Source organism: Panicum virgatum, chromosome 1N (assembly GCF_016808335.1).
Source record: "Panicum virgatum strain AP13 chromosome 1N, P.virgatum_v5, whole genome shotgun sequence".
Classification (NCBI taxonomy): Eukaryota; Viridiplantae; Streptophyta; class Magnoliopsida; order Poales; family Poaceae; genus Panicum; species Panicum virgatum.
In genome coordinates, this window is record NC_053145.1 from 65,933,448 (window position 1) to 65,948,725 (window position 15,278).

The following is a 15,278-nucleotide window of genomic DNA, read 5'->3' on the forward strand; positions in this document are numbered from 1 at the left end:
TTCAATTTCTTTCTATCTGGATGGATTGTTGGGCTTCCAGATTTGCACTGCCACGTCATATCTCAGCTGATCGGACGGCTGTGGAGGAGCCGAGAGGCGGCCTACCGGTCTCCAGGAAGAAAAGGCCGGACGTCGCTTTCTGTTTCCGCCTCCGCTGGCTTCCTTTCCCATTCGTCTCGTCTCGTCTCGCGCTGCGCCTCTCCCCTCTCCGGCGCAGCAGCCGCCTTCCACAAATTCCCCAATCCCCAAACCCTAAATAAATCCCCTCCCGTCGGAGCAATCGCCGCCCGAAATCCTCGGCTGAATCCAGTCTTCTTTCGCGGTGGCCCGTTGGATGGGCCGGCGGCCGGCGCTTTCGGTTCCGTAGTGGATTGAAGGCGCTTCCGGGGGTCCACCGCCTGCCTTTTTGATGCTGCTGCTGCGGCCCTTCTAGAGGTGAGATTCTGATCGGGTTCGCGTAGGTTCTCGATCGATTGATTGCCCGGGTACGACAGTGGGAGGCTGTGCGATGTTTTATCTTCTTTTTTGGTGTTGTTTGCCTGTCTTAGTTGGGTTAGGGAATGTTCCATTGTTTTTATCCCGCGGATTAGGATATTTCCCCCCCTCAAGTTCTCCTCGGGATGTCGTCTGATAGTTAGGTTTTCAGTGACTCCTAGTGTCTGTTTCTTCCTTCTAAGGCAACTTGATGCCAGCTTCCTACTACCCTTAAAGGTTTGATTTTTCTTGATAGAAATAACGGCAAAAACCTGCAATTGATGAAGCGATTTCTTTTGTTTTATATTCCACTCTGCTCTTGAAAGATGTGTCCAATTGTACTTGCATTTGAATTCTTGAAAAAACTCAGACTACCACCCAACTGTATACCGTATACATGATTGGGCACAACAGTACTGATCATTACCTGCTTGCTGCTTTTAGGCTTTCACTGAAGGAAGCAGCAGACACAACAAAGGCAGGCGCTTCGGCGATGGCTCCGTCTCCAGCGGCAGCGGCTGGCCCCACCTTCGAAGACCTTGAACGTGACTTGCAGGCAGTTCTGATGGACCAGAACCATACATCATCTGCCGACGACCTCAGCATATTCCGCAGTGGCAGCGCTCCCCCCACTGTCGAGGGCTCTCGCACCGCCATTGGTGCGCTCTTCTCTGGTCCACCACTTCATGCCAACAATCTTGTAGGTGGCAGTAGTAGTGGTGCTGGTGTTGACATGCTCACTGAGGAAGAGATACGTTCACACCCAGCATATCTGTCATACTACTATTCTAATGAGCACCTCAACCCGAGGCTTCCACCACCAATGGTGTCTAAAGAGGACTGGCGTGCGGCACAGCGCTTCCAGACTGTGTCTGGAGGTATTGGGGATAGAAGGAGGAGGCCCTCAGAGGTTGGGGGTGGAAACTCGCTGTTCTCAGTGCAGCCAGGGGCACGTGAGGGTGGTGGAGAGAAGGCGCTGCTGAATGATAGAATGGGGAGAGGTGAAAGGAATGGGCTTGCACGACAGCAGTCATCGGAGTGGCTCGTGAGGGGCACTGATGGGCTCATTGGCTTGTCAGATGTCAATGGCCTTGGGTCTCGGCGCAAGAGCTTTGCTGATGCATTGCAGGTTTGGAAGATATTTCATCATTGATTTTGATTTTATCTTGTTGCTGTATTCACATCTTCAGTAGAAGCAAACATTCTTATTGAATGGTCAGATTCGGTATAAGCAAACTTTTTTTTTGTTTACTGACTACTTAGTGCGTCTCTTTTGATCTATTGGTGGAATGCTATACTCCCTCCGTCCCAAAAAACAAGTCATCCTATGAATTCTAGGACAAATTAACAAAAGGGTAAAATGACCATGTTTGCCCCTATTTACTTCCCATATTTGGCACTAATTGATTCTTGCATGCATATGCACTTTCTAAATAGGGTAAGATGACTTGTTTTTTGGGACAAATTTTGAATCCTAGAATGACTTGTTTTTTGGGACGGAGGGAGTATGAAATTAGTGGATTATTTATATTGCCTTCAAATCGTACCTTTAGTAACATTAAAATCAACCAGAGTTGCGTTACTGCTGAACTTGGTGGATGCCATATGAAACTTCTTGCACAGATACTGATAGGCTGCTACTACAATGCATCTCCACTATATTTATTAGTGTGTCTGACATTATGTTTCTCTTTTTTGTTTTCCGATTCCCATCTGCAATTGTTTCAATGTCAGGAAAATATTAGCCGTCCTGCTGCTACGACTGGTCATCTTTCACGGTCCAATAGCCGCAATGCTCTTGAGAGCCCAAATCCACTCAGGTCATCTGATTCACCTAAACCACAACTGCAGAACAGATCAGAATCCATGAATGGCCTGCGATCTGGATCCACTTCACCCAGTCTGGTCAGGGTCCAAAGTCTTGGTTCGTCAATGTCTCATACCTTTGCTTTTCCAGTAGGCTCCTCTGTCTCAAGAAGCACCACACCAGACCCCCAGCTGATCCGGAGAACTCCTAGCCCTTGCCTTCCTCCTGTTGGAGTTCGAATGGGGGGTTCTGATAAAAAGGTTGAAGCTATAGCAGCTGCTTCAGTTAATCATGATGGTGCCGACATTGCGGCAACTCTGTCTAGCTTAAGCCTCTCTGGAAATAAGATGTCAAATATGGAAACTGAAGCTCAGAATCATGTTTACCAGAACTTTGGTGATCAGACAGATGTACTATTCAATGTACCAAAGGAACATATGCAATTTTCAAAGAAAAGTTTAGCTCAAAGTACTGATGAAGACTCGCTTAATGGCCCTGAATATGCAGTTTTTCCAAATGGGGGGAGTAACTTCAGTAATTTGCATGTTAGTAAGCTGGCGTCTCATAGCAATAGCAAGTTCTCTATGCAATCACCACACGGTAATGCCAACAAGAAAGGATCTTTGATGAGCTCAGCTGGATCAATTTCTCACTACCAGAACCTGAATGGTGATAGCCCTGGCATTGATATATCTGGACGACACATGAAGACTCATGCAGGCGGTTTTACTTCATCCATGCTAAACAATCAACTGACTCCTGGTACACTTAATCCCTTTCCCTATCTCTTCCTCTATGCATGTCTGTCTGTATTTCATTCACTCACCTTTTGGACTGTGTTTTCATGACCAGATGCGGACTATGGCAACGTTCTTTCGAACCATGGGGGATCCAGTTTTCAGGGCCAACCGACGGAGACAATGTATGCGCAATATTTGCAGGCAAACCCTGATTCCCCCCTTGGTGCAACTGCAAGCATGAGTCCTTTCCAAGGGAGGGGTTTTACTAGCACAGGTCACCTGGATAGTCCTGGATACCAAAAGGCATACCTTGGGTCATTATTTGCCCAGCAAAAGCTTCAGTATGGAATGCCATACCTTACCAAATCTGGTGCTCTTAATCCAAATGTTTATGGCAATGATCCTGCATTTGGCATGGGAATGACTTATCTAACAAGTCCTCCATCTAGTCCGTATATCTCATCTCATCAAGGCCATGCCAGGCAAGGAGAGCGACTAACCCGAATTCCATCTGTGGTGAGGAACACTGCTGGAGGAGGATCCATGGGATCATGGAATTCGGAAAATGGTCTGATGGATAATGGTTACGGGTCGTCCCTGCTGGAGGAATTCAAAACCAACAAAACCAAATCTTTTGAGCTGTTAGATATTGTAGGCCATGTGGTCGAATTCAGGTAATATTCCTTGGAATTCCAACAGATTCAAGTTGCTTTATTTTCCATGAAGCTAATATGGTTGTCTCTCTCTCAATCTCTCACCCTTCAGTTCGGATCAGTATGGGAGTCGCTTTATACAGCAGAAACTGGAAACTGCTTCTATTGAAGAGAAGAACCTGATTTTCCCTGAGATCCTTCCCCAGGCACGTACTTTGATGACTGATGTTTTCGGAAATTATGTTATACAGAAGGTGAGCAAACCTCATTTGCAATAGAACAAGTTTGATTTGATTTTTTTTTTAATTTGCAAATTTGCAGTAAAATTGAGATCTTAGTCTTTAATTGGTGACTGCTTGTGCTTGACAGTTCTTTGAATACGGAACTGAAACACAAACAAAGCAACTGGCGAGCCTACTCAAGGGTTATGTGTTACAGCTGAGTCTTCAAATGTATGGCTGCCGAGTGATTCAGAAGGTTTGTATATTTCTACAAGCACATTGTTTTCTCCGTATTAGTTTAAATCACGCTCATATAGTGATCCAGAATTTCTGTGGATGCTTAGTAGTGTACTATTTTTGTAGGCTTTGGAAGTTGTTGAAGTGGAACAACAAACACAAATGGCTTTGGAGCTTGATGGATCTATCATGAGATGTGTTCGTGATCAGAACGGCAACCATGTTATCCAAAAATGTATAGAATGCATCCCTCAGGAGAGGATACGCTTTATTATTTCAGCCTTCTATGGACATGTGGTGGAGCTTTCCATGCATCCCTATGGTTGCCGTGTTATTCAGGTTACATCAACCTTCCTCTGGTTTTACCATCTTTCTAAAAAAATGATTTTGCTAAATGTATTCTTGGATATCACCAGAGAGTCTTGGAGCACTGTGATGATGAAAGCACTCAAAATGCCATGATGGAAGAGATTATGCAGTCTGTGGTTACTTTAGCAGAGGACCAGTATGGCAATTATGTAATCCAGGTAACTTTCTAATCATTTCCTTGTCTTTTTCTGATGACTGACTTATGACTTCAATTTCACCTGTACAAAACTACAAAGCGATGCACACTATACTGAATCATTCTTCTGTCAATCAATCATCCATTGTAGCTATATCTCTTGTGCATATAAGCTTTACTATCCCGCAGCAAGTGGTTTTTAGGACTTGTTTATTGTGACTAACACCCCTACTGTTCTGTCTCTACTTTTGCTTCATTACCATGAGCCAATTTTTCCGGCATGGTGTTGACGTGATGTTCAGCTTTATCATCCCAAAATATGATATTTTGAAAAGGCTTTGATGTTTTAATGATTGATATTTTACTTTCAATATGTTTCCTTTTTATTTAAAATGGCATATTATGTTGTGGTTTCTGTATTGACCTGCCATTGCCTTCGGGTTATGTTTATTCATCCCATTTTCAGAAATAGCTTTCTATAACCCCGTTCCTTGTTTCACAGCATGTTCTGCAGCATGGGAAACCAGAAGAGCGTTCTACTATAATTACACAACTTGCTGGGCAGATAGTGAAGATGAGTCAGCAGAAGTTTGCTTCCAATGTTGTTGAGAAATGTCTTACTTTTGGTACTCCGGAGCAACGCCAGATTCTGATCAATGAGATGCTTGGCACAACTGATGAAAATGTGCCATTACAGGTTTGTTTTCAACAATCTGTTTGAGCTGCTAGTTCTTGCAAAGCACTTTTGGTATAGCAAAGGTAGAAGAACAATAGCAAAAGAGATCAGTAATAATTTTGAACTCTTGATGCGATTTAGATGCTGAATTGTGGTAGCATATAAGTAGCGGAAGGCAATTCTTATTTTCTTTTTGCTGAGTAAATTAAGTTCTGTGGCAGTACCATGATCTGCTGTTGCAGGGTTGAATTTCTTGGCTTCTTGCATTCTCACAACACTTGTCATGTGAACTTATGTTTCCCAGGCAATGATGAAAGATCAGTTTGGAAACTATGTGGTGCAGAAGGTTCTAGAGATCTGTGATGACCAGAACCGTGAATTGATTCTTTCCCGTATCAAGGTACACTTGAATGCACTGAAAAGATACACCTATGGAAAACATATTGTTGCGCGTGTTGAGAAGCTCATTGCTGCAGGAGGTAAATAGATCCCGAGACCAAAAGCTATATTATACTGATGAATTTATCATCCTTTTTGTTTGATCTTTCCTGGTCAGTTACTAAAGCATTTGCATATTGCTTGTGTTTTTATCATCGTCTAGAGCGGCGTGTTGGGGCTCCATCATCTTGCTGAGATGGCAATGGTTAGTTGACAGAATAACACCTGTACAGACAGACAGACAGACAGATAGCGAGGCCTAGCTTTTTACCATTACCCCAGTAGTGAGTCATGTTGAGAGAGTACAACCGGAGAAGTTAAAAAGGCTCCCAAAGCCTTTGCTGTAAATAAAGGAGAGCCTCTGGAAATAAATAAGAAATCAGAAGAGATTTTGCTTGTCCTTGAGAAATCAAGCTGTATATTTGTATGGTTTATTTACCCCTCTGGAAGCAGCAGGATAAAGAAGTGCAAAATACTGTGGAAGAAGCAAAGCAATTAGCAGAAAGAAAAGGGTTTAGGATGATAGATGATGGGAATCAAGGACAGCTGTAGAATATCTTTTTTTCCTTGGATTTCACCAGTCAGTGTATAAGTAAGGTTCATGATGATGTTTAAGTCTCTGTAAAGCCTGCCTTCAATTTACTGACATTTTGTTGAAATCAAATGCATGTTTCTCTCTGTCGAATGCCAGCACCTAGTTAATACTGGAGCACAGGCTGGTTTGGAACTTTTGAACATGAATGCAGTTATCGTTCTATTTGTATGGGTTAAAATAGAGGGGCTAAAGTTCAACAAACTTAATTCTATAATGCTAATTAGAGGGGCTAAAGTAGGACTACTGGACTCTAACCATCAAATTGTTCTTATCTGTGCAATTAGCCGATTTTACGAAAGGACTAAATGAGAGCTAATTAGGGCAAACAAACAAACTACTTCCTCCGTCCAAAATTATTAGTTGTTTTGATTTTTTTTAGATTTATAGATTTTCGCTATGCACCTAGATATAGGTGCGTAGTAAAATATATGAATCTATGAAAATCAAAATGATTAATAATATGGAATGGAGGGAGTATTGATTAACCTGAATCAGTGAAAGTCAAGATGACTAATAATCTGGAATGGAGGGAGTATTGATTAACCCTTATCTGCGCAATTAGCTCCACAACTAGCCAATTTTATGTTACTGAACTAAACTTGGTCTTGGGTACATTAGGGGCTAATTATGGCTAATAGACTCTAACCATCAATTAACCATATTTGTGCAATTGGTTCAGAAATTAGCACATACTCCCTCTTTTCCCGTTTATAAGGCATACACGTATATCAAGATTCAAACCTTCTCATCTTTGACCAATAATTTGACTATTAAATTTTTGTTTTTATAATGCAAATTTCATATGATTGATTCATAATCAAATATAGTTTACAATGATTATAAGTTTATAATCAAAAGTGATATAATATATGATAATAAATGGTCAAAGTGTTGTTTAGAAGACCGTGTCATGTTCCACTATGCCTTATAAACGGGGAAGGAGGGAGTATTTGATCTTGCTAATTAGCCTACGGTTTAAAGTTTGGCCTCAGAATAGCCGAATTCTTTTCTTCATAAAAGGGTAACGGAATTCAAACAGAGCCTATATTTTCCGATTCCCAGTATGATTGGCCACGCTCAAAACTCCACCTATTCTAGGCCAAGGGGTGAACTTTATTAACAGCCGGGACGTTATTTTCTTCGAGGGATACATACAGGCCTGCCCGGAATATTATTTATTCCAAAGATACAGACATAACATGTTTGCCTGGACAGAGCATCAGGTCCTATCTCTTTTACAGCCAGGTGACGGCACTTTGGACAGGTCCAAGCTACAAGCCACTAGTCTACACTCTACAGCACACCGCTCCAAGATCACCCGGTCGGTGACCGGTGGATCTGGCTTTCACCTCAACCCAGCTGGGCCAGTGGCGCTATGACGCGCACGGCATTCTGGTGCCGGCTACCTCCTTGGACATTTTGAGGAACAGGTCCAGGTTGTGGTGGTACATGCCTTCCATACCATCATCTTCGTCTGTTTCTCTTCCATGGATGATGCCCTCCGGGGCTAGTGAGTTCTTGGTGCTGCTCACTGCTTGCTCGTCATCAGACCAGTCACCATTCTCCATCACGTCCCGCATGGCTAGATCCTCATATTCCTCATCTGATTTGGTGGAGTGCTCGTCCACAGAGCCTGCGTCTATCTGCAAGGATTCAGCATACATGAGAACATTCAGCGCATTTGACTTCTAAGTGTTTGGTGCGTGAAACAACTAGAAGCAAAGCACCAATCAAAATTGTTTCACATTGAAAGAGGGGTATCACCACCTCGTGGTTGCCTCTTTCTTCATCGGTTAGATCTTCATCAGTTTCACCATCACGAGGGTCATCAGGTTCTTCTTCTTCGCTCCCATAGACCGAGTACTCCTCCATAAGCTGATAAAGTTAAAATACTGTTAGATTGCAAATACTGCATATGGCATACTAATTTCGCATGCGAAAAATCTGAAGTTTTCTGTAATACATATGGCCGTAGCAAGAGCCCCCAAGGATTTGCACAGGATGCTATAACATTTCAAACAAAAAAAAAATCTCGAGGTTTGAAATGTTACTCAAATCCCAATCCTTGTAGATCAAAACATACCTCCTTAGAAGTGAAATCTGACATCTTCGGCGAACTGCAGCATGATGAAAAATTTCTGCCACCATTCTCCATGCAATCAACCCTCAGGTCTTCTACACTTCCAGTATGGCTGGTTCCACCTGTGTCACTCATCCAGGCACTGATCCCAAATGGACCAAAGTGGAGATTGACCACCTCCGCCTTCCCAATTTGTGAGGGATCCAATATAGTGTTTTCAGCAGACTTCTTGCTGTTTGCAATATCATTGAGATCCCCATTGCCATCACCTGTACCTACATGCCAAGTTTTGGTGACTGAACCGTCAGTGTTCAGGAGAGCCATCAGATTCCTTGAGGACCCCTTCCTTTGGATCAACTGGAACATGCCCTTAGAACCCAAGGTGTTCGCTGCACGTTGATTCCTGTATTCCTCATCCACCACGGCAACAGTGTTTGTGTTGAAGTCATCAACATTGGTGTTGTTAATCTTTGGTACAAGATGCTTGTCAGCTCGGTTGCATAGGTATTCCTGGATAGCTCTGATATTTCGGATGTATTTGATATATCTGTTCTTTGCTGGGTCTAGAGTCATGTACTTTGCACGTACAGCAAATCGTTCCATGTGTTTCTCCTCATTTGTAATGTATATCATAAATGGTATTATGGAAGGATGTTTCTTCATTAGCCCCATCTGTTGGATAACATAAGTAGAACAGCTTAATCAGGGGACATGAGATATAACTAACACAAACTAGCATAAATGAAAACAGTGTTATGAGATATCCCTTTCATTCTTTCTTGACTATAATACGTACCACAAAATTAAGGCTTAGATGGACTCCTTCAACAATCACAGATTCCTTTTGTTCTTCCCAGGATGTAATTAATCTGTCCAGGCTGTCGATCACCATCTCGCTTTGTGCCTTGTAGCCTTCTACTGCCATTTGCTTGTTGCCAATCAATTCAGTTCTACGTGGTAACTCTGAGTTTCCATGATGAGATTTGCCATCTGAAGTAACATCTTTGCCTCCACTGATATTAGGATGAGCAACAATTGTTGGTTTATTTGCCTTACGCTTTGCCTTTGCCTGAGCAACCGCAATAGGATCTAAATAGTCGCCTGCATGGTAGGTTGAGGCATAGAGAAGAGGATTTTGTTTTTCATCTGCAAAGCCTCTCATCATATGTCGTATGGAATCAGTAGAAACTACTGTCGTGATACCCAATCTACCACCCTGGGAAACAAAAACAGCTCGTATAAGGCATTCAACAATTGTCATTGTTCATTTCTTTGAGTTTGATAAAATTTTCTTAAAGCAATTAAACAGTAAGTCAAACTAGAAAGAATAAGATGCTTCCAAGTTGGTTGTATTATGGGCACTTGTTACTAAAATGAACAGACTTGTAGTAAATTGCTGGATTGCTGATATGGTTAAATGATTGCTAACCCAAAAAAATGGACAACTGCTCTAGACGATAAACATACCAGCAAAGATGATAGAGTGGACTTGCCACATCCGCTTGTTCCACACAAGAGTATTGTCACCGATTCCTTTCTCTCTTTAATTCTGATTTGAACAGTGGGAGAAAGGAAAAGAAAGAAATGTTATCAATTACTTTCAGGTTGCTTTTGAGTGGCTGTGCTGTGATGAAACGTTGATGGGCAAAATACATCCATCATGTTACGACAAATAATTCCACTTAAAAGAAAGCATGCCAAACATGCATGAAAATAGATATGATGGACATGTGCATTAGATGAGAAGATAAATATATACATATGTTTATAACTTAAATTCATGTGAACTCAGAAATACAGCACCAATGAAGTTACTTTACCTGCAAGCGAGAAGGAAGTCAGCTTTCTGGTTGGGTCCGACATACTTGTACAAAGAGAGGGCATCGCATACAACACTTACGAACTGCTCCCTTGAAATAACAATGGTTGTCTGGTTCTTGTATAATTCAAATGGTATGCTGCTGCTACTTCTCTCCAGAGTTTTTTGAGTATCTGTACCATCTCCAAGAGCAGGATAATTTTCTTGTTTGGTTACCCCATCTAAATTTGATGCCGCCAAGAATTCACCCTTCATCACATTGAATACTCTTTTGCTAATCTGATGGTGCCAACAAGAATGGAAAAAGTTTCTCATCAATGCAGGTCTAGTCAATGCTTTTACACATAACCCAATTGGACCGCCAGAGGAACAAATCAGAGTAAAAATAAGGCACGTCAAGTGGGAACCTGATACCCGTTCAAGTCAATTGCCAGATACTGTCTAGAATCGTGTACCCATCAAACAAGCTAGGGTCCGAAAGCAAAGGATCGTGCATCATGCAAAGGCGAAACAAAACGCGTCTACATCACACAACATGGCGTTGTCTTTATCGATCAAACACAATAATTACGAGAAAGCAGTAATAATCCACACCACCTGAACTAAGAGGCAACAGTTGCATGGCAGTATATCTGCGATAACGACCCCACAAGCAAAGTAGTATCATTTGAGGACAAATTCTGTTCGCAGAAAGAACAAGAAGTTGGAAGGAAAGGTGGATTTTTCGGATTCCAAAAATGCAAAATTGGAGCCACTTGAAGCGTTGGGGAGCTCAAGCATGACAAGGGCCCATCTTCCCTTACAACGACGAAAAGGATACGGCGTGAGGGGAAGGGGATTTTGGATTGAGCCGAGAACAAATCTGCGCATCAGCAGGAGACTTAAAATGTCACCTTTTAATGTCAAAATCGCCGATCATAAACCACAGATACCAGCACAATAATAGACATGCAACAAGAAGAGGTCACAGAAAGTAGGGCGTGCTTGCTTCCGATGCAGGGATCTGCCGCAGAAGAGGGTCAAGGCGATTAGCACGCCAAGCAAAGTAAACTTAGGAAGAAGCAAGCGGTGCAGAGGTCGGGATCAAGATCGCACGCAAGACGGCAAGAGCAGGGATGCGTGAATAGAGGGGGAAAGGAAGAGGCACCTTGAAGGCATGGCGAGGCTTGCATCCCATGAGATGCAGCGTGCTCTGCAGCACGGGGCGCGTGTACCGGAAGGCCCGCCGGCCCCCGCCGTCGGCGACGGCAATGTAGAGCAGCTTGGGCGCCGGCGCCGGCGGTGGAGCCTCCTCCGCCATGTCCCCTACCTGCAACGGAGGGACCGGGAAGCCGGATCAAGAAACGGCGGCCGCCGGATCAGGGGAGCGGCGGCGGGCGCGGCACTGGGGAGAGGGCGATACCTGGAGGTGGGTTTTGAGGCGCATTGCGGCGGCGGGGTCATGGCGGTGCGGTTGGGGGGCGGCAGGTGTCACGACGTCCACGCCGCGTCCGCGCATGGCGTCCACATGGCCGCCCGCCTTGTTCGCTTCTTCACCCCCTGTCTTCCTCCCGCTTGGCCTTGGCCGCCTCGGTGTCCCTCTCTCGGAGCCTCGGGCGGGCGGCCGGCCAGCCTGCCTGCCTGCCTCCCCCAGTGGTGGTGGTGCCCCTCCCCCTTCTCTCTCTCCCCTTGCCTTCTTGGGATGCGAATTTCCCCCCAGTTTTCTCCTTGTTTCGAGGGTTCTTCGAATTTCTTGCCGCTTCTGTGGTGGCTTTTGTCACGGCGAAATGCTTCGCTCCTCCTGACCCTTTATATATACTCCAATCTATCTAGTTAGGCAGATGGGCTAGCAATAAGGCATGTGATTGATTAGTTGTGGCTAAACGCAACCGGGAAAGATGAGATGAGATCCCGGCCGGTCATACAAAATCCCTGAATCGTATTCCATCCATTATATATTTTATTTCACTTTTAACAATGTTAGACAAGGCGTGCACTAGAATTTAGATTAGGATGGAGCATACAACAAAGCATCAAACAAAGCTTAACTGCTGGAGTAGTTTCTTAGATCTTTCATCTCTGCTCTACTCTGCTAAAATTCTGAAAAAATTTATTGGCTCTGGCTAAATTCCCAAGACGCCGCATAGAACTGCATGTACAGTATGTATAATATATATGTTGCCAGTTTGTTCCCCGAAGTCAACGATCAAGAGCTAGCTTAGTGGTACAGATGGAGCATAGGCTTAGGATGGGGCGAATGCAGCTGCACAACATGAAGACCACCCTTGTGGCCTTGTCATCTTGTTTAATGTAAAACGATGGGGACAAGACAAGGTCCTTTTTACTATTAAATTAACAAACACGGTTAAGCTAAGAAAACTACTCCTATATGAACACGGTTTTGTAGTTTAATCGTCCTTAGTTGTTAAGCATGCGCAAACTTGTATATTACTAGGCTAGTTTCAATAAAAATTGTATGGAGAAGTTTCGTAGTATTAAATTCTATATCATATCATCAATTTGCTGATATGGCCAAAAGAGTTGCTGATATGGCGACGAGAGAGGAGGAAATTTCAGACCAATCTTAGTGTATAGTGTCATCGCATAGTTACCAGGAGTATCATGTCAGCTTGATACTGGAATGAAACCATTTCTCTCAATGCGTAGTTTCATTGCACAGTTACAAAGATAAACTATCACAATTAATTGTTGATTAGTATTGATGATCAAATATATCATGCAACCAATAGAAGTTGATGAATGGGTATAGATGAAACTCAAATCCTCCCAATGGAGTTTCATTCTAGTTTCATAGCTCTATGTAATGTGTACACCAAGTTTCTCGCCATGAAGCTCTATTCTTCTCTTTCTTCTTAAATTACATGCCATGTTATCACTTTTGCCTATGTGGCATATAATTTAATGAGAATGAAACTCATATAACACTTGCATTGAGATTGCCCTCATAGGATGAAAAAAGACCCATAAATCTTAGCCGGTACAGTTATATAATTTTCAGTCTTAATTAATGTGCTATGAAATTGTGCACGGCGACTGATCTTAGCTTGTAGTAGCATTTTAGGTTATTTCCTGCTTTAATGGAATATCATCTTAGCAAAATTATTAAACTTTCAATTATTGTAGACCTCATGTATTCCTCGTAATACCAATGTTGATGGAAGTTTCATAGGAGTGTCATAAGTATTAATTAAATTTTATGACACATCAGCAAATTTATTAACATTACATAATCATTATAAGAGAAGAGAGGTAGCGGAGTTTTCTAGGATGAGAGAGAAGTTTTATCATCATAACATCACTCTAGCTCAGTTACCAAGTTTTCAATCTTGGTAAAATGTATGACACTCTTCGTTAGAGAACATATCTGGTGTTACCATCCATTAGGGTGTTACTGTGTTACCAACTCTAATTACATCTAAATTTGTAGATAAAAAATTTATCCAAAAATATGAATAAATAGAGCACGTAAGCATATACCATCATGCAAATTTTGAGGTTGAACAAAAATTTGTACAAGAAGAAACAGAAAAGAGAATCTTGCATTTAAATAATTGCGAGTTCAACTGTTCATCTCAGATTCATAATCCGCCAATATTCATATGCTGATTTCTTCTTTTTGTTTCTCATTGCACAAATTTCAGCTGCATTTCAAATTTGCTTGATAGTAGATGTTTGCATTCTCTATTCATTTATATGTTGTTTTGAAATTTTAGATGCATAAATTTAAATATAATTAAAGTTGGTAATATGGTAATATCTAACCCGCAGATACGTTCTTCTAGCCTAGGTTTGCATCGTCTCTCTCTCTCTCTCGTTTTGGTTTCCGGTGGACACAAGGCATCGCCTAGGTTTGCATCGAGTAGCGTTCCCTAGCAAACAAGTTATCAAAGGGGATAGATGGGTGGGACAAGCGAGCCACCGACGGCGCGCCAAAAACAACGGTCGCCGCGCGCGCTGAGGTCACGGCGGACCCGACCAGTTCTTCCTCTTCCCCACGCGGTGCCGCCGTCTCACTGTCTGGTGCTTTGCTCACCTTCTCTGGTACTTAGCTTCCTTCTCTCCTACTCCCTCCATTCCAAATTATAAGTTATTTCAAAAATGTTGGAGAGTCAAATCATCTCAAAGTTTGACCAAAATTATAGAGAGAAACACAAAAATTTATGACATCAAATAGGTATACTATAAAAATATAACTAATAAAGAATCTAATGATATTTACTTAGCATCGTAAATGTTATTATCTTGTTATATAAATTTGGTCAAACTTAAAAAATTTTGACTCTCCAAGATTTTTAAAATGCCTTATAATTTGGAACGAAGGGAGTATTAATTAGAATATATGTGGCCTTTGATTTTTTTTTTCTTAAAGAAAAGAAAAGAAAAGCACTAGCGCATTATTAATCGCTCTGGCCTTTGAATTTTGGCGAAGGATCGGATGGAAACAGCAGGAATAAAATAACAGTAGCTAGCAGTATAAAATAAAGTCAATTGATGCTATTGCTAAGCCTAAACGCAGCGGCAGCCCCTCCTCCATCGTCCGATATTGTGGAAAATAAAGAAAAAGAAAGAGCGCCAGCAATTGTGGAAACCAGCAATTGTGCAAAGCATCGATGCGCTTGCAATTGCAGCTACTCAACGGCTTTAATTTCCTTGAGAATTTTGTTATTCGTTTCATACAGCGAGCGGCATCATCATCTCTCTCAGTATCGCCCATATATGGTTAATTCAAATTTAAAGGAAACTAAACGTGTCCGGCCGCTAGCTTATGGAGTACTATTATTTATTCCAATGGCCATTCATCCTCCAATCATTTTTGTTTTCTCAAATAGGCACGAGAGCTAATAGCTGTGCATACGAATTGATTATACTAATAGCTGCGCATACGAATTGATTATACTCTTTCTGTACCTGAAAGTACCTATTGGTACTTTACAATTATTGTAAAAGAGCTCAAATTATAAATAACTGTTTTAGCCTTTCTACATTCATAAATTTTGCTATGCGTCTAAACTTAATTTATGTGTATATGCTAG

General features: G+C 42.2%; 2 protein-coding genes across 2 annotated transcripts; one reads left to right on the forward strand and one right to left on the reverse strand.

Moving 5' to 3' along the window:
* Positions 1–146: 146 nt before the first annotated feature.
* LOC120657634 (pumilio homolog 1-like) lies at positions 147–6,436 on the forward strand. The gene is made up of 11 exons (XM_039936011.1): positions 147–435; positions 919–1,603; positions 2,209–3,043; positions 3,134–3,695; positions 3,787–3,928; positions 4,044–4,151; positions 4,259–4,471; positions 4,549–4,659; positions 5,140–5,334; positions 5,618–5,792; positions 5,915–6,436. Exons 2-11 carry the CDS (start codon positions 968–970, stop codon positions 5,944–5,946), a joined length of 3,009 nt encoding a protein of 1,002 aa, XP_039791945.1. The 5' UTR covers positions 147–435; positions 919–967; the 3' UTR covers positions 5,947–6,436.
* Positions 6,437–7,438: 1,002 nt separating this feature from the next.
* Positions 7,439–12,000, reverse strand: LOC120657635 (P-loop NTPase domain-containing protein LPA1-like). Its single transcript, XM_039936013.1, has 8 exons — positions 11,648–12,000; positions 11,393–11,554; positions 10,247–10,524; positions 9,894–9,975; positions 9,223–9,642; positions 8,430–9,098; positions 8,114–8,221; positions 7,439–7,989 (listed from the first exon to the last, which is right to left on the reverse strand). Exons 1-8 carry the CDS (start codon positions 11,741–11,743, stop codon positions 7,720–7,722), a joined length of 2,085 nt encoding a protein of 694 aa, XP_039791947.1. The 5' UTR covers positions 11,744–12,000; the 3' UTR covers positions 7,439–7,719.
* Between the last annotated feature and the right edge of the window lie 3,278 nt (positions 12,001–15,278).